The sequence below is a fragment of the Heterodontus francisci genome, chromosome 4, assembly GCF_036365525.1.
Source record: "Heterodontus francisci isolate sHetFra1 chromosome 4, sHetFra1.hap1, whole genome shotgun sequence".
Taxonomy (NCBI): domain Eukaryota; kingdom Metazoa; phylum Chordata; class Chondrichthyes; order Heterodontiformes; family Heterodontidae; genus Heterodontus; species Heterodontus francisci.
The window spans coordinates 172,060,759-172,081,649 of NC_090374.1; the positions used below are offsets into that span (position 1 = coordinate 172,060,759).

General features: G+C 41.7%; 1 protein-coding gene across 4 annotated transcripts in view; it reads right to left on the reverse strand.

Moving 5' to 3' along the window:
• Positions 1-1,375: 1,375 nt before the first annotated feature.
• fktn (fukutin) overlaps positions 1,376-20,891 on the reverse strand; it is a 32,766-nt gene continuing 13,250 nt past the window's right edge. For all 4 annotated transcript variants that reach the window (XM_068030537.1, XM_068030540.1, XM_068030538.1 and 1 more), the window contains 5 exons: positions 19,981-20,113; positions 18,800-18,929; positions 13,559-13,692; positions 12,146-12,270; positions 1,376-4,336 (listed from right to left, as the gene is read on the reverse strand). In XM_068030537.1, coding sequence (XP_067886638.1) covers positions 4,123-4,336; positions 12,146-12,270; positions 13,559-13,692; positions 18,800-18,929; positions 19,981-20,113 — 736 coding nt within the window. In that variant the 3' untranslated portion in view covers positions 1,376-4,122. The remainder of the gene's footprint in view (positions 4,337-12,145; positions 12,271-13,558; positions 13,693-18,799; positions 18,930-19,980; positions 20,114-20,891) is intronic.

Sequence of the window (20,891 nt, forward strand, 5' to 3'; positions counted from 1 at the left end):
AAGGTGCACGTATGAAGCGCAGCAATCCAAAGGAACCGCGCAGGTATTCACAAGCTGTCCACTTTAAAATAACGCGCATGCGTGGCCGTGCAAAAAATTTAAAGGTAACCAGCACTGAGATGGACAAGCCACGTACAATAAAACACACACTGTGTACAACAGCTTCCCTGTTCACCATTTTAGGTCTAGCCCTGGGAAGCAGGGCTCACGGCAGAAATGCACTTTTGTCACTAAACTACACTTAAGCTAATTAATTTATGCCTTAAAATTGCATGAATGTTTGTGATATACAGTAATAATTTGGAGGAAAGTATAGGTGGACTGATTAGCAAGTTTGCAGACGACACTAAGATTGGTGGAGTAGCAGATAGTGAAGGGGACTGTCAGAGAATACAGCAGAATATAGATAGATTGGAGAGTTGGGCAGAGAAATGGCAGATGGAGTTCAATCAGGGCAAATGCGAGGTGATGCATTTTGGAAGATCCAATTCAAGAGTGAACTATACAGTAAATGGAAAAGTCCTGGGGAAAATTGATGTCGAGAGAGATTTGGGTGTTCAGGTCCACTGTTCCCTGAAGGTGGCAACGCAGGTCAATAGAGTGGTCAAGAAGGTATGCTTTTCTTCATCGGACGGGGTATTGAGTACAAAAGTTGGCAGGTCATGTTACAGTTGTATAGGACTTTGGTTCGGCCACATTTGGAATACTGCGTGCAGTTCTGGTCGCCACATTACCAAAAGGATGTGGATGCTTTGGAGAGGGTGCAGAGGAGGTTCACCAGGATGTTGCCTGGTATGGAGGGCGCTAGCTATGAAGAGAGGTTGAGTAGATTAGGATTACTTTCATTAGAAAGACGGAGGTTGAGGGGGGACCTGATTGAGGTGTACAAAATCATGAGAGGTATAGACAGGGTGGATAGCAAGAGGCTTTTTCCCCAGAGTGGGGGATTCAATTACTAGAGGATACGAGTTCAAAGTGAAAGGGGAAAAGTTTAGGGGGGGATATGCGTGGAAAGTTCTTTACGCAGAGGGTGGTGGGTGCCTGGAACGCGTTGCCAGCGGAGGTGGTAGATGCGGGCACGATGGCGTCTTTTAAGATGTATCTAGACAGATACATGAATGGGCAGGAAGAAAAGAGATACAGAACCTTAGAAAATAGGCAACATGTTTAGATAGAGGATCTGGATCGGCGCAGGCTTGGAGGGCCGAAGGGCCTGTTCCTGTGCTGTAATTATCTTTGTTCTTATGGGACTTCCTCCCACCTCTCTGCCAAATTTAAACCTGGGAACCAGAGGTGAACGGTATTGGTCATTTACACGTACGGTTCATTGCTCAATTAATAACGACAAAGGGAACAAGTTACAATTTATTCCTAAAACAAGTTTTGAAATATGCAAAATTTCACAAATGTACCAAACATGCACAAAGTTAAGACCTTATAGCTACAGTGACTGTTTAGAACCTTTGACTAAAAACAGTACAATAAATACAATTCCATAAGCACCAAAGCTTCAAGGTGCTTTCTAAATATATTTTCTAAGAGGCAAGATACCTCTACAACAGACAGTATTGATGCCACAGATAAGCACAGAATAGTGCAGGATTTTGCACTGGCAGTAAAATGCAGCTTCACAAATGGGGTATAGGTGGAACACTCCCATGATTCACAGGTCTATTTTATTTTTAAGAAAGAGGCTTATTTGCGAGATATAAAGATTGAGATTTAATTACATGCATGTAAAAGAAACGAGCAAGATGCTTCTCTTGTACTTTAATTGATCTAATACAGAATAATATTCCCACGTGATCCTGTACTGAAAACAATGGAAGTTTGGCACTTTTGCAAATTCTGGATACACTACCATTCACAAAACATGATCCGGGTACATTATACTCAGTACAATCCAGCTTTCTACACATTTGTATTGATAAATGAAATCTCCAGTTAATTTAAACACATTTCAAATCTACCCAAACTAAAACTGCAAAATAATGAATGGAAACATCCGACAGGCTGCAACACGATCTCATACATTGCACATTCCAGTTTGTGCGCAGGAATAAGATGGAAAAACATGCCAAGTCAATGCCATTGTATAATAATTTCCACTTAATCGTTTTTGTTATTCAATAATTAGTTTCACCTGAACTTCGGTTGGACGATTCCACATTCACACGCACATATACACAAATATATAAAAAAAAATGGCATCATAAATAAAAGTGCAAGCTTGTGCTGATGGAGTAAAAGTCCTTTGAGCTTATGGCAGAATGATCGATGTATCTGAACACTTTTTTCAAAGCTCGTTTCTTCATCTTGTGCTCAAATGCAAGTTAAGTCCAAACATAGGGCACTTAATGCTCGGTGAAACCACAAAGTACCCTTTTTCCCATAATTCAGAAACAGTAGCAAAATACATCACAGATTTCACAAGAATTTTCAACAGGTCAGAATGACCAGCAGTCTTCACTGCAAAATGTAAACATTATTCAGTAGTGTCACTTACACATATTCACCACAGTTCATTAATTTGTAGCACCTTAATTAAATATATAAACTGATGTTCTAGTTACTTAATTCTGGCAGTTATAAAATATGCTGCATCTTTCACCTCAATGAAAAAGGTTTCTAGTAAGTTGACTAGCCAGATAGTCTGACCTACATACACAGAGACTAACTGTACTGCTTTCTACTGCCTTGCTAGCGGAGGACAGAACTCGGCACACGGAGCAGGGATCAAATTGGCAAACATGCTGTTCTGTGGAGCTCAGTGTTACACTAGGCAGCAACTTACTGGGAAACTGATTAGAGCGCAGTGCATTATTCAGATGTTTGAGAAATTAACACCCAGCAGTTTTTGTGCAAAACAACTGCATTGCACTAAAGCCAAATGTGTGGTGTGATTGATAGATTTTTATCGAAGTTTCTTTCTTTCTTATGATTATTTTTTTTTTTAAACATTGCTGTGCAGTTTGTCACAACACTGACAAGAAAAGTCACTGGCACATTGAAGTTGTCACTGTAGCTGGGTGCATGCTCAGGGAGGGGTGGGGAGTCAGGGTCATTAGGGAATCACCTCAGGGTTCCACTGGGTTGGGTAGATACTAAAGTCCTGTCTATATAGAGAGGGGTTTCACAAGCTTGAGTCAATGACCCATATGGGTCATAGGTGGCCACGTCTAGGATACACCAGATATATTAAACGGTAATAGTCCTAGACAGATGGACTTCCAAACTCATTCACTAATATTCTACATTTTTCATACTGCACAACCTTCAGAATGAAAAATTAACACCAAGGATCTTTTACTGAAAGCAGAAGAATTTTTAAGATTTTAAGAGCATCTTCATAAAAAAGCACTTCAGAAAAAACAGGGAGGACATTATACCAGATCTCAATCCTCGCTTTCTACCCTCAGAGTCCAAATCTCAGTTTGTACTTTGCTGCATATTATACTGAGCTGCACATTAAAATGACTCATCCATGGAAACATTTGCTTAGCGACAGAGATAATATATAAATCAGGAAGGGGGCAAAATAATGGCATCGATGGAAAAGGGAAAAATGTATTAGTTGTGAAGACAAACTTTCTTGTTTGCACTAACTCTTTTTAGTGTAGTAAACACTACAGCATCTCAACATCTCGTACACAGCATCTGTACCCAGGAGTTGCCTATATATTGTCTCCAGAACCTATTAGTTTATTTAAACTGCAGAATAACTTTCATAAATAAAAGAAATGGATAAGTTTAATCTAAGTAAAGTAGCATTTAGCAGCACAACATTCACAAAATAATTCAAAACCTCTTTTACTGGCGTAAGCATGAAACTTAATTAAGGCTTGATTAATGTAGTTCAGTTTGATGAATTACAGTAACCAAACTGTCTTTCTATGTCATGAGGTTTATTTTCCAAATCAGAGGGAAACCTTTACTGCTATTAACCCCAGTAGATAGCCTTCATCTAATCAGCTCCAGGTGCTGTAACACTCTCATATTCAGATATCAGTAATTCTCCCACCAGAGAGAACTAAACATTGAAGCTCCCTTTCCCATGTAGTTATGGTTCATTCGTTGCATCAATGCTCCTCTTTTATTCCCCCCATGTAGTTTCAACCACGCTCAGTGTATCTGGATGACCTCATCCCAATCCCGGAGAGGCCAAATGCCATTTTCTTGTACATTAGCTGGTGAACTTTTCCAATCCCAACTGGTTACAGGAATTTCCCAGTTCTTCCCATAGTTGGCTTCCACATACGCGAGTGTTTTACAGGGGACTCGTACTTTCAGTTCTAGAAATTCAGTCCAGCACAGAGTGAATTTAGGAAATATGTATCTGTAAAAAAACAATCGGGTGAGAAAATAAGAAACCAGATTAAGCAAACATAGCAAAAGCAGTGGGATATTTTGCACAAAACTAAATTAAGAAAAAAATTAATGCACACAGAGACTGGGTTCCCGTTTCGGTGAACACCTCCATTTAGGCCACAAGCCTGACCCCAAGCTACTAGCTGTTTGTGGCTTTAATTCTCCATCTTGCTTCCACTGACTTTTGTCCTTGCCGTGCTGCAGTATTCCAATGAAGCTCAATACAAGCTTGAGAAACAGCACCTCATCTTTTCCACTGGGCACTTTCCAGAAAGCTGTACTCAACACTGAGTTCAACAATTTCAGATCATAACATCTGCCCCCATTCTGTTTCATTTTTCTTTGAGAGTTTGGATTTTTCCCTGTCCCTTCTCTATTTCCTTTGCTTTCAGACAGCAGCTATTCAGGATCCTGCCATTCACACCTCCTCTAGACACAGCTTTTGTTTCTTTATTTGTCCCAACACCACACCCTTCGGCCTTGCACCATGAAACCTTTTGTAATTTAATCCCTCCTGCTCTCCACCCTATCACAGGCGTTCCCTTTTGTTCTTCTTCCTGCCCTCCCCCTTTCACTCGCTCAATACCTATTACATTTTTAACTTTCTTCGCGCTGGTGAAAGATCACAGACCTGAAATGTTAACTCTGTTCTTCTCTCCACAGATGCTACCAGACCCAAGTATCTTCAGCACTTTTTTTTAATTTCAGATTTCCAGCATTCACAGTATTTTGCTTTTGTGTTATTTTGGACTATAAAATCAACATATAGAACAAAGAACAGTACAGCATAGGAACAGGCCATTCGGCCCTCAAAGCCTGCGCCGATCTTGATGCCTGCCTAAACTAAAACCTTCTGCATTTCCGGGGTCCGTATCCCTCTATTCCCATCCTATTCATGTATTCGTCAAGATGCCTCTTAAACGTCATTATCGTACCTGCTTCCACCACCTCCCCCGGCAGCAAGTTCCAGGCACTCACCACCCTCTGTGTAAAGAACTTGCCTCACACGTCCCTTCTAAACTTTGCCCCTCTCACCTTAAACCTATGTCCCCTAGTAACTGACTCTTGCGCCCTGGGAAAAAGCTTCTGACTATCCACTCTGTCCATGCCGCTCATAACTTTGTAAACCTCTATCATGTCGCCCCTCCACCTCCGTCGTTCCAGTGAAAACAATCCGAGTTTATCCAACCTCTCCTCATAGCTAATGCCCTCAAGACCAGGCAACATCTTGGTAAACCTCTTCTGTACCCTCTCCAAAGCCTCCACGTCCTTCTGGTGGTGTGGCGACCAGAATTGCATGCAATATTCTAAGAGTGGCCTAAATAAAGTTCTGCACAGCTGCAGCATGACTAGCCAATTTTTATACTCCATGCCCCGACCGATGAAGGCAAGCATGCCGTATGCCTTCTTGACTACCTTATCCACCTGTGTTGCCACTTTCAGTGACCTGTGGATCTGTACGCCCAGATATCTCTGCCTATCAATACTCCTAAAGGGTTCTGCCATTTACTGTATACTTCCCACCTGCATTAGATCTTCCAAAATGCATTACCTCATATTTGTCCGGATTAAACTCCATCTGCCATTTCTCCAACCAAGTCTCCAACCGATCTATATCCTGCTGTATCCTCTGACAATCCTCATCACTATTCGCAACTCCACCAACCTTTGTGTCGTCCGCAAACTTACTAATCAGACCAGCTACATTTTCCTCCAAATCATTTATATATACTACAAAGAACAAAGGTCCCAGCACAGATCCCTGCGGAACACCACTAGTCACATCCCTCCATTCAGAAAAGCACCCATCCACTGCTACCCTCTGTCTTCTATGACTGAGCCAGTTCTGTATCCATCTTGCCAGCTCACCTCTGATCCCGTGTGACTTCACCTTTTGTACCAGTCTGCCATGAGGGACCTTGTCAAAGGCTTTACTGAAGTTCACACTGCTATTCCTTCATCAATCATCTTTGTCACTTCCTCAAAAAACTCAATCAAATTAGTGAGACACGACCTCCCCTTCACAAAACCATGCTGCCTCTCGCTAAAAAGTTTGTTTGTTTCCAAATGGGAGTCAATCCTGTCCCGAAGAATCCTCTCTAATAATTTCCCGACCACTGATGTAAGGCTCACCGGCCTATAATTTCCTGGATTATCCTTGCTACCCTTCTGAAACAAAGGAACAACATTGGCTATTCTCCAGTCCTCTGGGACCTCAACTGTAGCCAATGAGGATGCAAAGATTTCTGTCAAGGCCCCAGCAATTTATTCCCTTGCCTCCCTTAGTATTCTGGGGTAGATCCAGCGCCTGATGGGACTTATCTGCCTTAATGCTTTGCAAGACACCCAACACCACCTCCTTTTTGATAATGACATGACAGACTATCTACTCTCCCTTCCCTCGGCTCATCATCCACCAAGTCCTTCTCTTTGGTGAATACTGATGCAAAGTACTCATTTAGTACCTCGCCCATTTTCTCTGGCTCCACACATAGATTCCCTTCTCTGTCCTTGAGCTGGCCAACCCTTTCCCTAGTTACCCTCTTGCTCTTTATATATGTATAAAAAGCCTTGGGATTATCCTTAATCGTGTTTGCCAATGACTTTTCATGACCCCTTTTAGCCCTCCTGACTCCTTGTTTAAGTTCCTTTCTACTGTCTTTATATTCCTCAAGGGATTTGTCTGTTCCTAGCCTTCCAGCCCTTTTGAATGCTTCTTTTTTCTTTTTGACGAGGCTCACAATATCCCGCGTTATCCAAGGTTCCCGAAACTTGCCAAACGTATCCTTCTTCCTCACAGGAACATGCTGGTCCTGGATTCTAATCAACTGACATTTGAAAGACTCCCACATGCCAGATGTTGATTTACTCTCAAACAGCCGCCCCCAATCTAAATTCTTCAGTTCCTGCCTAATATTGTTATAATTAGCCTTCCCCCAATTTAGCACCTTCACCCGAGGACTAGTTTAGTTTTTAGTTTAGTTTAGTTTAGAGATACAGCACTGAAACAGGCCATTCGGCCCGAGTCTGTGCCGACCATCAACCACCCATTTATACTAATCCTACACTAATTCCATATTCCTACCACATCCCCACCTGTCCCTATATTCCCCTACCACCTACCTATACTCGGGGCAATTTATAATGGCCAATTAACCTATCAACCAGCAAGTCTTTGGCATGTGGGAGGAAACTGGAGCACCCGGAGGAAACCCACGCAGACACAGGGAGAACTTGCAAACTCCACACAGGCAGTACCCAGAATTGAACCCGGGTCGCTGGAGCTATGAGGCTGCGGTGCTAACCACTGCGCCACCCATAACTCTTATCTGTGTGCCGCGACTACTCTTATCCTTATCCACAAGTACCTTAAAACTTATGGAATTATGGTCACTGTTCCCGAAATGCTCCCCTACTGAAACTTCGACCACCTGGCCGGGCTCATTCCCCAATACCAGGTCCAGTACGGCCCCATCCCTAGTTGGACTATCTACATACTGTTTCAAGAAGCCCTCCTGGATGCTCCTTACAAATTCTGCCCCATCTAAGCCCCGAGCACTGTGAGTCCCAGTCAATATTGGGGAAGTTAAAATCACCCACCACTACAACCCTGTTACCTTTACATCTTTCCAAAATCTGTCTACATATCTGCTCCTCTACCTCCCGCTGGCTGTCGGGAGGCCTGTAGAAAACCCCCAACATCATGACTGCACCCTTCCTATTCCTGAGCTCCACCCATATTGCCTCGCTGCACAACCCCTCCGAGGTGTCCTCCCACAGTACAGCTGTGATATTCTCCTTAACAAGTAATGCAACACCCCCACCCCTTTTACATCCCCTTCTATCCTGCCTGAAGCTTCTAAATCCTGGAACATTTAGCTGCCAATCCTGTCCTTCCCTCAACCAAGTCTCTGTAATAGCAACAACATCACAGTTCCAAGTACTAATCCAAGCTCTAAGTTCATCTGCCTTACCTGTTATCCTTCTGGCATTGAAACAAATGCACTTCAGACCACCAGTCCCGCTGTGCTCTCCCTGCCTGCTCTTCCTCTTAGTCTTACTGGCCTTATCTACTAGTTCCCCCTCATTTATTTCACTTGCTGTCCTACTGCTCTGGTTCCCACCCCCCTGCCACACTAGTTTAACCCCTCCCGAGTGACGCTAGCAAACCTCGCAGCCAGGATATTTGTGCCCCTCCAGTTTAGATGCAACCTGTCCTTCTTGTACAGGTCCCATCTGTCCCTGAAGAGATCCCAATGGTCCAGATATCTGAAACCCTCCCTTCTACACCAGCTGTTCAGCCACATGTTTAGCTGCACTATCTTCCTATTTCTAGCCTCACTGGCACGTGGCACAGGGAGTAATCCCGAGATTACAACCCTAGAGGTCCTGTCTTTTAACTTTCACCTAACTCCCTAAACTCCCCCTGCAGGACCTCGCCACTCTTCCTGCCTATGTCATTGGTACCGATGTGTACCACAACGTCTGGCTGTTCACCCTCCCCCTTCAGAATGCCCTCTGTCCATTCAGAGACATCCTTGACCCTGGCACCAGGGAGGCAACATACTTACCTGGAGTCTCTTTCACGTCCACAGAAGCGCCTATCTGTGCCCCTGACTATAGAGTCCCCTATAACTATTGCTCTTCTGCGCTTTGTCCCTCCCTGAACAACAGTGCCAGCCATGGTGCCACTGCTCTGGCTGCTGCTGTCTTCCCCTGATAGGCCATCCCCCCCAACAGTATCCAAAACGGTATACTTGTTAGAGAGGGGGATAGCCACAGGGGTTTCCTGCACTGACTGCCTGCCCCTTCTAGCGGTCACCCATCTATCTGCCTGCACCTTGGGTGTAACCACTTCTCTAAAACTCCTGTCTATGACGCTCTCTGCCACCTGCATGCTCCTAAGTGCACCCAGTTGCCGCTCCAACCGATCCATGCGGTCTGTGAGGAGCTGCAACTGGGTACACTTCCTGCAGATGTAGTGGGGACCTCCCACATCTCACAGGTGAAGCACTTCACCCCTGACATTTCTAGCACTAATTAATAAATTAATTTAAGATAAATACTTATTAAATCCTTACTAAATTGTTATAACTATATGGTCCCTAGTGCTAGATTCCTACTATAAATATTAAATGCTAACTAAATACAGTAATCTCCTCCCTCTGTTTTAGTTACTCTACTTATTAATTAGTTAATTAGGGTTTTAATCAATTTTTATCAATGCTTTTTCAAATTCAGTAAAAGAAATTCCCTACCAGTCAATCAGGTCACAGCTTTCCTGTGACGTCACTTTGTTTTTTTTAACCAGAGGTAAGTTTTTTTATTCTTATCGGTCTGGAACTTTGCCCTCCGAGTCTTCTCCCAGTCAGCTGTGCTCTTTGGAAGCTCTGGGCTCCCCTCACTCTGAGGACAGGTAGGACATGAAAGGAGCTCCTCGCTCCCTCCTTACCGAACTTCCTCACTTACCAAACTTCCACTGTTGCACTCTATTGCAACCCAAGTCAGCGCTGTAAGATGGCTCACTTTTATACTGACTCACTCTAGCCCCCTGAAAACTGGTTTAAACCAATTCTCTAATTCACAAGGTGCAGCTGCAAGCAGAGCCTGAGTGAACCCTGTTTAAAGCTGGTCTAAAACTCACCTTTCCCAACCCTAACAGCAACTGTTAAGTTGATCTGCTAAATAAAAGAGATTAGATTTAAGATAAAATTAACCCTTAATTATCCTTACTTACCAAACTTCCACTGTAACACTCTATTGCAACCCAAGTCAGCACTCCAGTGGTTTCATTCTTTAAAAAAAACTTACTCATTTAAAAAAAAATGCTCTAGCAGTCATTGGTTTCAGTGTATCAAATCATTTTGACTTGACCCTGCACACCAGCCACCAGTATTTTGTATATCTGTATAACCTTCTCCAGCCCTTCAACTCGAAGGGTTTAATAATGGCCTACACCAGCTCCCATTTCTTATGTTCTTAACCCTCCAAGATCAGTGTTCCTCCAAAACTGGTCTCTTGTGCATCCCTGATTTTTTGTCCCACCTTTGACTGGGCCCCAAGCTCAGCGAATCCCTTCCTAAACCTCTCTACCTCTCTCTATATTTAAGAGGCTCCTTAAAACCTACATCTTTGAGCAAGCTTTTGGTCACCTGACCTAACATCTCCTATGCAGCTCCATGTTAAATTTTGTTTGATAACCCTCCTATGTAGCACCTTAGGATATTTAGCTATGCTAAAGATGCTATATAGATGCAATGTATTGTTGCTGGTGTAAACTATATGTCTCTAATGGAACATCTGGCATGCTCTCTGATTCCAGGGCACAGTCAGAGGTGGTTCAACCAGCAGTCGAGCTGGACTCAACCCCAAGAAACCTGGGCAGGGCTGCTGCTCATGCAGAGTTTAAGCAAACTGATATGGCCAGGGCTGAACATTTGGCCAGGCGAGTGCCACTTGTGCTTTATGCATTGTAAACATTTCAGATACATGAAGCAGGACCAGCAAAACAAAAAATGGGAAGAATACCATCTGTTGAAATGTGAAAAACAGCAGCCAACTTTAGTTAAGGTCACCTGGGAGAAGCAAACCTTCTGTAATGCTTGGCTTTTGTAAAAAAAAACAAAATCTGGAGTTCACAAAAATGACTCAAAATGCGAATGGAATGGTTTAAAGTTGTTAGATGCGTCAAACCAGTAAAACACAAATTTTGTTCCAATCAACATCCAGCTTATGAAAAAGTAGGATTCAAAGCCTTCTGACAGGGGGAGAAAATAAAAGTTTTTTTTTAAAAAAACTGCTCTAATCCATTAAAATGCAGCAAAAAAGCAGAATCTTTGTATGGAATAGATTTAAGATAGCATAGATATCAGAGTACGTCATGATCTGGAGACTGCTTTTACAAAAAAAAAGGAATACACAAAAGGAAGAGAAAGAGTCATCTCTATATTCTTACTGATCTTTAAAATCAGCTTTTACTGCCAATTTAAAATCTCATGTTTCAAGTTTTTAGTATAAAAACGGAAAGAGGAGAAAATTCAGAAAAAAAGTCACTACTGACTCAGCAGGGAAAGGATCTTGAAAAAAGGTACAATTAAGCTAAATGACAATTTGCAATCTGACACCACCTTTATGAGGTGTACCATCAGATTCTTGCACAGACCTTAGCTATTTTTAAGTCAAAAAAATTTGATGAACTTATGTTTACTGTTGAGGCTCCAACCACTTACATGCCCCTATCAATGTTGGATAATAAAAATTGTTGAATATTATGCACATAAAACAGTTGTGATCTTACTGTTATTAAGGGATGCCTTGGTGTGTGACCTGAGTCAGTCTTTGCCTTCAGTTGTCAGGGCACTGCTGTTCTTGTTCCACACCCAACTCGGAATGAAAGACCCACACACAGTGCATCATAAAGAGTACTGACCACACAACAGAACTTTAAAAAAAAAAATCCTGATCCCCTGAAAAAATTCAAATTGCACAGCCTATATTTCTTGCCCTGCTGCAAGTCAGGATGAGGCATGTGTGCATAGCATAAGTGATATTTATACAGCACAGCAGGAACAGTATGCAACATACATGCTGCCATTACAGATGCAATATGTATGCATCTCCAGACCTGATTCTTGATAACCTGTGAAGTCGGGAGCAATGTTTAGTAGACATTATTTTGCATTGTAGATATCTTCTGACAGCAAGCTCTTAACTGTTTAGAAACAGCTTTTAGGAGAGGACCACAAGTTGCAGTGAATAGATATTGTTCGTAACATACTTGAATTTTTTGCCAGTTTTGGCCTGAGTTCCTCCATTCCACATGTAATCATCCTCTTCATAGAAAAAGAATATATCCAGTTTCACACCTGCTGCCTGAAAGGAAAGCTCTAGACTGTCATCTTCCTGAAATGAAATATAAAAAGGTTGGACTAAATTAATTTGTTGAGATTAGGGTTGCTTTAACTAATAGTAGGTACTGCCGTCTGATCTGAGACCAGTTCAAACTGATTCTCATTAGGATCTAGACTTTAAAAGATGGTTTTGGAGTGTAGTGGGGAGACTTGTTTATGAGCTGCTTTTCTGGATTTACAGAACAGCTCAATTTGACCCAAACTACCCTCACACCCAGAAAGGAAAATATACAGTAAACCAAAATCTGAAATACCAGAATAAAGCAATCAATAAAATGGCAAAGAGAAGCTAGTTACACAATCCATGCATTTCCTCTCCCCTCTATTGTCCACAGTGAATTTCCAGCTCTTACTGAAACTTTTTGTTTGGTGAGTGCTGGCCCAGAGGGCTTTTTACCTCAGAGTTTCCAGTGAATAGTGGCCTTTCATTTTCTACAGCTAACTGCCACAATGTCTGAGCAATGAAGCATCTCCCTCCAATCTCAGCAAAAGCAAGTGGTCTTCTCAATGACACAAAATAAACAGTTGCCTCAAACAACACCTTTAACACACACCATTCAACAGCTAAACAAGGTTATTAAAATACTTCTTTGGTCTCTTCTTCTGCTGCCTAATTATTGTTGGGCTTTTACATGATATGGCCATCACAATATATCCCAGATTAGTGTTCCACGGAAGAAGGGCGAAACCTTAAAACTCTGACGATGCATCTCTCCCTTGCTCACTCAAACATACAATGCGCCAACAGGAACTAAAACATTGCAGTCCGGTGGAATAATCTAAGTGCTGGGTTTAGAGCGGAATTCAAGCACCAGGGTTCACATAAGTGACAGATGTATGCTGGAGAAACTTCTTAGAAGCAACTTTTAACAGGTAAATTAGCTTTCCTTTCCCCAGAATTATATCACTGTTAATGTACCCATGGTATTTTTAAGCTGTGTTTATTGGTGTATAGAAAGGAAGCAACATGGCCAGTTGAAGATTTGGTTGGTTTTACAGCAGTTGCCATTTGTTGATTTGTAGCTTCTAAAGTAATAAGATTTCTTTATCGTAGCTTTTCCCTACTTGTATAATGAATGGAGAAATTGAGCTAATGCCACAGCTAACACAATTTTACATAATACTTGAACCAATTATGCAGTTTTGTTCCCCTACAAAAAGCCTCGAGTGTGAAAGAAACCAATTCTTGTTGATGCAAAGCATTTAATGGACAAAATGTTTTTAATTATGTAAGAAATATATGATTCATGATGACGTAGCAAATCATGCAGTTAACTCACTTTCCCAAACTTATGTTTCAGTGGAAGTCCAGCCCTCTGGAATGCAGTGATAATGTCAGCATTATAATCCTTTATCAGTATTCCCATATCTACATCTTTACTGTAGGGAATGATATTACACTGTCTGAACCATCCTAGAAAAATCAAAAATCAAAATTTAAGGCAAATTGATCTTTGTAGATCTACCAGCATCTGCAGTATTTTGCTTTTGTATTGACCTTTGGAGGCTCACTCTACTAACTGCACAGTGGCGCAGTGGTTAGCACCGCAGCCTTGCAGCTCCAGGGACCCGGGTTCGATTCCGGGTACTGCCTGTGTGGAGTTTGCAAGTTCTCCCTGTGTCTGCGTGGGATTTTTCCGGGTGCTCCGGTTTCCTCCCACAAGCCAAAAGACTTGCAGGTTGATAGGTAAATTGGCCATTATAAATTGTCACTAGTATAGGTAGGTGGTAGGGAAATATAGGAACAGGTGGGGATGTTTGGTAGGAATATGGGATTAGTGTAGGATTAGTATAAATGGGTGGTTGATGTTCGGCACAGACTCGGTGGGCCGAAGGGCCTGTTTCAGTGCTGTATCTCTAATCTAAAAAAAAAATCCAAACTATCAAACAATTTGTAACAATGATTGTCAAAAGACCACATGCTTGGTCCTGTTATCAGTGGTTCACTTGCAGTTGCTTATTTCATTTCTGAGCCCATCACTTTTGCTTGGCTGTGTTACGACCAAGGCAGAAGTAATGCACTGTTAATTCAGTCCCACTACTCCACAGGTCACAGCATATTAGTAAAGTTTCCCACCTTCCGGAAATTAGCCAAATTAAACACCGTATTTATTCCCAGAATACAGCACACCAAACCAGGTTTCTTCAAACAACAACAAATTAACTATTGATAAACCAATTTTAAATGATGAGAAAAATCTATGTGTATGAACAGATTTTATAACTTCTTATTCTTCCTAACCCTCATGCACGCATTTTTATTAAAAAATCAATGGTTAACCGCTTTTAAAAGATTGGTTTAAGTTAGAACTGTTTCTTAGGAATAAAATAACTGGGTTGTAACTTCTGGTAGAATATTTCCAATTGGTGAGGTGTCCCAGAGTCAGATGCTACTCGAGGTTACCAGGTGAAATTAATGAACAGTCTGCGATGGGTAGGCGTTCAAGACAATTTGTCTGCAGCAGGTGTCACACAGATCTCCCAGCAAAAGGTGTAGCAACACGTCTACTTGGATTTCTAAGTAGCAGTCCTACAGTAGAAACTTTGAGAGTTCAGGAGCTTCCAAAAAAATATAACAATGCAACAGGACTCACTCGAGATAGAGATTCTCCAGAGTATCGCAACTCCTCTTCCTGGGTCTTTTCTCTTTCTTCAGGCATAAACAGCAACAAGGATTTTAGCTCCCATCCCTTCAACTTGCAATTCCTTCAAAGTTCTTTTAACTTCATGAAGAGATTCGTATTTCCCTTGATACAGGAATTATTTTTCAACAGAGTATGTTTCTGGGCTGTCTTCCCACTCCTTCTAGTAGCAAACTGGTCTTTTGATTTCTTTCAGAGAGTTCTCTTTCTCTGGTCTCCAAAACAGGTTTCAGCCAAAACTAGTATTTTCTTGCAAAAGAGAAACTAAAATCTCCCCAACAGTTATTTCTCTCTGCTGAGTGGCTTGGAAAAACAGATTGCCTTGCAATTGCCCCACCCAGTTCAGCATTCACTATTGCCAGAGAAATCCTTTTCTCAGTCTTAAAGGCACACATCTCTTTTTTAAAAAAAAACCAAAGCACTTGTAACAGCTGCAATGTTCAAGACCTCATTTTGTTTCTGAAAGGGGGAGAAAATAATGCCCTCCTCACAATTTCACCTCCCACAATAATGTTGGGGGGGGGGGGGGGCGGGGGAAACAGATCCTCTGTTTCACTGGAAGCGCCATCTGGAAATTAGCAATGTAATGTTCTCTTTTCCAATCTCTTTCCATTCTTCTGAATGCCCCTTCTCTGTGACCTTTGGTCTGCTGCTTGCCAATACTTCCTTCTATAGTCTTACCATTCTTCCTCCAAAAGATTTGACTTGCCATATCATGTTTTCTACAACTTTCCTACATTACAAATGACTATACTTCAAAAGTACCTCAATGGCTGTAAAGCACTTTGGGATGTCCCAAGGTCACGAAAGATGCTATATAAATGCAAATCTATCTTCCTATTTTCAAAAAAAAAAATCACAAAATTAGAAGCATTTGGCCCATCAAAGCCCACTCTTTCAACAGGCCATCTATTTTGACTCCAACCATTTAATCTTTGCATATTGTTACAACCAAGGTGGGAACAATGCACTGTCAAATTCAGTCCCATCGCTCCTCAGGTCACAGCATATTATTAAAGTTTTCCCACCCAACTGGAAAACAGCCAAATTCAACACTCTAGTAACCCCCAGAATAAAACAGACCAAATCAGATACCTTTAGACAACAACAAATTAACTATTTATGAATACTAAATCTTAAACACTTTTAAGATAAACCTACATCTAAAGACCTTATAACTTATCTTAACCTAACTTCCCCCATTCACACAAATATACTCAAAAATCAGAGTTAACCGGTTTCTTCAGAAAACGTTTTTAAAAATTAGCTGTTTAATAAATAAATAACTAGGCTGTTAGTCTTTGTGGGTTACGTTCCTGATGGGTGAGGTAGCCTGGTATAAAAATAATCAAATGCCACTCAAAGTCTCCACGTAGATTTGATGAAAGTGTCTTAGTAGATCGGCATTCGAAGCACTTTGGCTGCAGCAGGCGTCAAACAGTTCTTTAAACAAGGAGTATAGCAACAGGTCCACTCGGATTTTAAAACCGACAGTCTCTCAGTCAAAACTTTACGCCAGCAATACAAATAGTCTCTTCAAAGAGTTTTTTCCTCCTTAGGCTATTAACATGGCCTGTAGCTCATTGTAGAGTTTCTGCTAAAAGAAATAGACAGCTCTTTCCTTCAGTAATTACACTTTGCTGGTCTCTCTCAAAACTGGTTTCAGCTGGTTTTTACAGTTTAAGTGAAACCATGTGACCTCTTCTCTCCTGCTGTTGCCTAGGTAACAAGTGCAACTGGCACACCGACTCAGAAATCGAACACTTCTCTCTCTTGTCTTAAAGGCACACTGTTTTAATTAGAGGAGAAAATAAACACAGTTCCGTGACAATATTCACTGATCCTCAAAGCTCATGAGGTAAAACTGTCAATATTTATCTGTCCCCATATCTGCACCATTCAACTCTGGCCCCCACGGCAACAAGAATCACTTGTCCTGGAACCACCAACCTTACCTCCAGCCAGGTACCTAGCTCTTCTAAAAAGGAGTCAGCATCAACTTGGCCATATACATTTTTGCTGGGAGCTTTGTCTACATGGTCACAACCCAGAGCAGGGCGAGACAGAAGTTTCCTCTAAGCGCTAGACTAGTCTTGATTGAGGGTGGTTACTTTTAAATCTACATTCTTCAGTTTATCCTTGAAGTTTTAGACAAATAGCCTATTTACATACACATCATCTATGTGTTGCAACATTTTAGGCTCTCTCCGCCCTCCATTCTTTTTCCAAATGTGGTCCTTGCCTTTAATTTCCAGAAATACAAATATTTACGAATTATTCCTTTGAGAACAAATGTTTAAATTATCTGAGGTACACAATTTTCTAATTGCACATATTTCCATCCAGTTCTTGGTTTAATGCTCATTCCTGAGACTTCTCCATTCCACTGATTCCAGGTTAATTTCTTCTAAGATTTTTCAGGTTCTTTAATCTGGCATTCATTAATCCTCTTGTGATTGCAATTTCCACTCAAAATTATTTTATTACTGTACACCATTCAATTCCTTCCATTCTGAAAGCCACAGGGGGTTGCTTAACTTCACAATTGCTGGGAGTCTGAATACTTCCACATCTTCTCTAACCTCGCTACCTTATTTAATGATATTAAATGTTTCCTATCCTGAGTGGCGTGAAACAGGGCTGTGTTCTAGCACCTACACTGTTTGGGATCTTCTTCTCCCTGCTGCTCTCACATGCGTTCAAGTCTTCAGAAGGAATTTTCCTCCACACAAGATCTGGTGGCAGGTTGTTCAACCTTGCCCGTCTAAGAGCGAAGAATAAAGTACGGAAAGTCCTCATCAGGGAGCTCCTCTTTGCTGACGATGCTGCATTAACATCTCACACTGAAGAGTGTCTGCAGAGACTCATCGACAGGATTGCGGCTGCCTGCAATGAATTTGGCCTAACCATCAGCCTCAAGAAAACGAACATCATGGGAAAGGATGTCAGAAATGCTCCATCCATCAATATTGGTGACCACGCTCTGGAAGTGGTTCAAGAGTTCACCTACCTAGGCTCAACTATCACCAGTAACCTGTCTCTCGATGCAGAAATCAACAAGCGCATGGGAAAGGCTTCCACTGCTATGTCCAGACTGGCCAAGAGAGTGTGGGAAAATGGTGCACTGACACGGAACACAAAAGTCCGAGTGTATCAAGCCTGTGTCCTCAGTACCTTGCTCTACGGCAGCGAGGCCTGGACAACGTATGTCAGCCAAGAGCGACGTCTCAATTCATTCCATCTTCGCTGCCTCCGGAGAATCCTTGGCATCAGGTGGCAGGACCGTATCTCCAACACAGAAGTCCTCGAGGCGGCCAACATCCCCAGCATATACACCCTACTGAGCCAGCGGCGCTTGAGATGGCTTGGCCATGTGAGCCACATGGAAGATGGCAGGATCCCAAAGGACACATTGTACAGTGAGCTCGTCACTGGTACCAGACCCACCGGCCGTTCATGTCTCCGCTTTAAAGACGTCTGCAAATGCGACATGAAGTCCTGTGACATTGATCACAAGTTGTGGGAGTCAGTTGCCAGCGATCGCCAGAGCTGGCGGGCAGCCATAAAGGCAGGGCTAAAATGTGGTGAGTCAAAGAGACTTTGCAGTTGGCAGGAAAAAAGAAAGAAGCGCAAGGGGAGAGCCAACTGTGTAACAGCCCTGACAACCAATTTTATCTGCAGCACCTGTGGAAGAGTCTGTCACTCTAGAATTGGCCTTTATAGCCACTCCAACCGTTGCTTCACAAACCACTGACCACCTCCAGGCGCTTACCCATTGTCTCTCGGGACAAGGAGGCCAAAGAAGAGGAGGAGAAATGTTACCGTATGTTTGCAGAGCAACTCTCAGTACATTTCCAGAATATGCACAAGGTACCTTACCCAGACATGTTCCACTGCTGAGCCAGAATGGCACCTTCTGTCTATTCAATGTCTTTGCAGCCAAATGAAGCAAATCTTTCGCCTTTTTCTTAAATTCCATGGCATCTTGGGATGTGTCCTCAGGATATACCTATAATGAAACAGTTGTACATTGAAAATAAAGTAGAGAAAAAGTGAACTACCGTCCTATAAAATTGATACACCCTTGTGAATGTAGCCAGACCGGTTATGAGTAACTTCATGTTAATTCATTGCAAGCCCTCCCACCCAAAACAATGCTGTGATAGACAAGGGTACAGTGATGAGTAAATTGACAAAATCATACAATTATAGTTGTAATAAAGCCAGTGAATGAGGAATAAATATGAAGCCATTATACTTGGACAAAGAAAGATATACTGCTCAGAGAAACAAGACCAATCTACTGCTCATGTAATTCTGCACAAAGATGCAAAGCAAGCATACAATTAGGAAATTACCATAAAAATGACTAGAAACACGTTGGTTTGTGTGAACCTGCTGGACAGGATTACTATTAAGGCATCTCTATGGGCTTTTTGTATTCATTTGGATAAGTAGTGTAGCTCACTATTTTTGACTATTTGACCTCCATTTCAAGTTAAGGACAGGCTGCATGCTCCAAAATTGTCTAATCTCAAAACAAATCATTACTTTCCTCCAAAGGTCCACAATAAACCTTGAAGCCCAATTCAACATGCAATAAAAGTTACATTGATTTACGGTTTCGCATTAAAAATAACTTACTGGTCTCGATTTTAAACTCTAATCCAAACACTGAAAATACCAAAAAAGTAATGATTTTTCTTCAACTTATGCAGATTGATATCTGGAATACTTTTCTATTTCATATATTCAAACTATTTTGCCCCTTCTCCCTTTTATTTCACTATTTAGCTCAATAGTGAAAAATCTTGCCAAAAAATTGGCAAGTTGTATTATTAAGATCAAATCTATTCTCTTCTCTAGCCCCAACCCTTTTCACCTGAATCTCAAATTGTGTATCCATTATACCAAAACTGTGGAATATTTTGACCCACACCAGAAAGTTAGTTGCTAGACATTGAACCAAAATATTTTGAATGCTCTAACTGTGTTACAGCTTTTTACGGCAACAAGACTTAGCCAAACTATCAGGAATTTATTGAGATAGACAGACTAACCTGATAAAACATCCTGGCTTCCTTGTATCTGCATTCCACAAACCTTGAATGAGAAAACTCTTCTAGAAAATGGGCTATTTCCTTAGGAACATGGATTTCTAATCCATCAACTGAAGCCACACGCAGCTCAGGTCTGTAAGAATAATTACACTGTTAGCAAAATAAGTTGTCAGGAAAACCCTATATGCCAAATGGGAAATATTAATTTAATCGGTTGGAAACTTACCTTCGACTCTTAAATGGAAAAAATCCTACAAGTTAATTTTTTTTAAAAACTAGCAACTCGGATGGCCACTGCAATTTACATTTGAAATACCAGAAGGCTGAATTGGAGACAAAAAGTCTAACAAGCCCAGCCAAAACAATGCTTTGGCGAACTTGAGTACATTAACCAGATCACTCGTTAGCAGGACATTCCAAACCACCTTGATGCATTGATAAATGGTGACATCCCTCCAGGGGGTGAACACTGCCAACCTCACCGAAGAGAAGTTTTGGGTTTTAGACTTTGGACCTCATTTAGAAACAAAGAGGATTGAGAAGAACCATGTGACCGCCTGTTCATCTCTGAAGAAACAAGTTTTGTTACACAGCAGAAACAAGTAGACAGGCAATAACTGAGTGGACAGCAGCGAAGAAGGGGGCTGCTCCCCTCTCCCCAGAAAAAAACCGTCTGCGACTGAGGGATCCTCCAAGCCTACAGATCACTACAACCAGCAATCAGGGGAAGAAAATCAACTACCAAGTCTGCCTTCAGGAAAACTGAGCAAAGCAAGCCAGCCAAAGTGCACTTTGACCAACCAAAAACTTCAAGAATACAACGTCAGTCGAAGACTACCGGATCACCCACTTTACAGACTGTATTTAAGTTCTATTCATTTAATTGAATAACCAAATCCATTTTTCGCTTC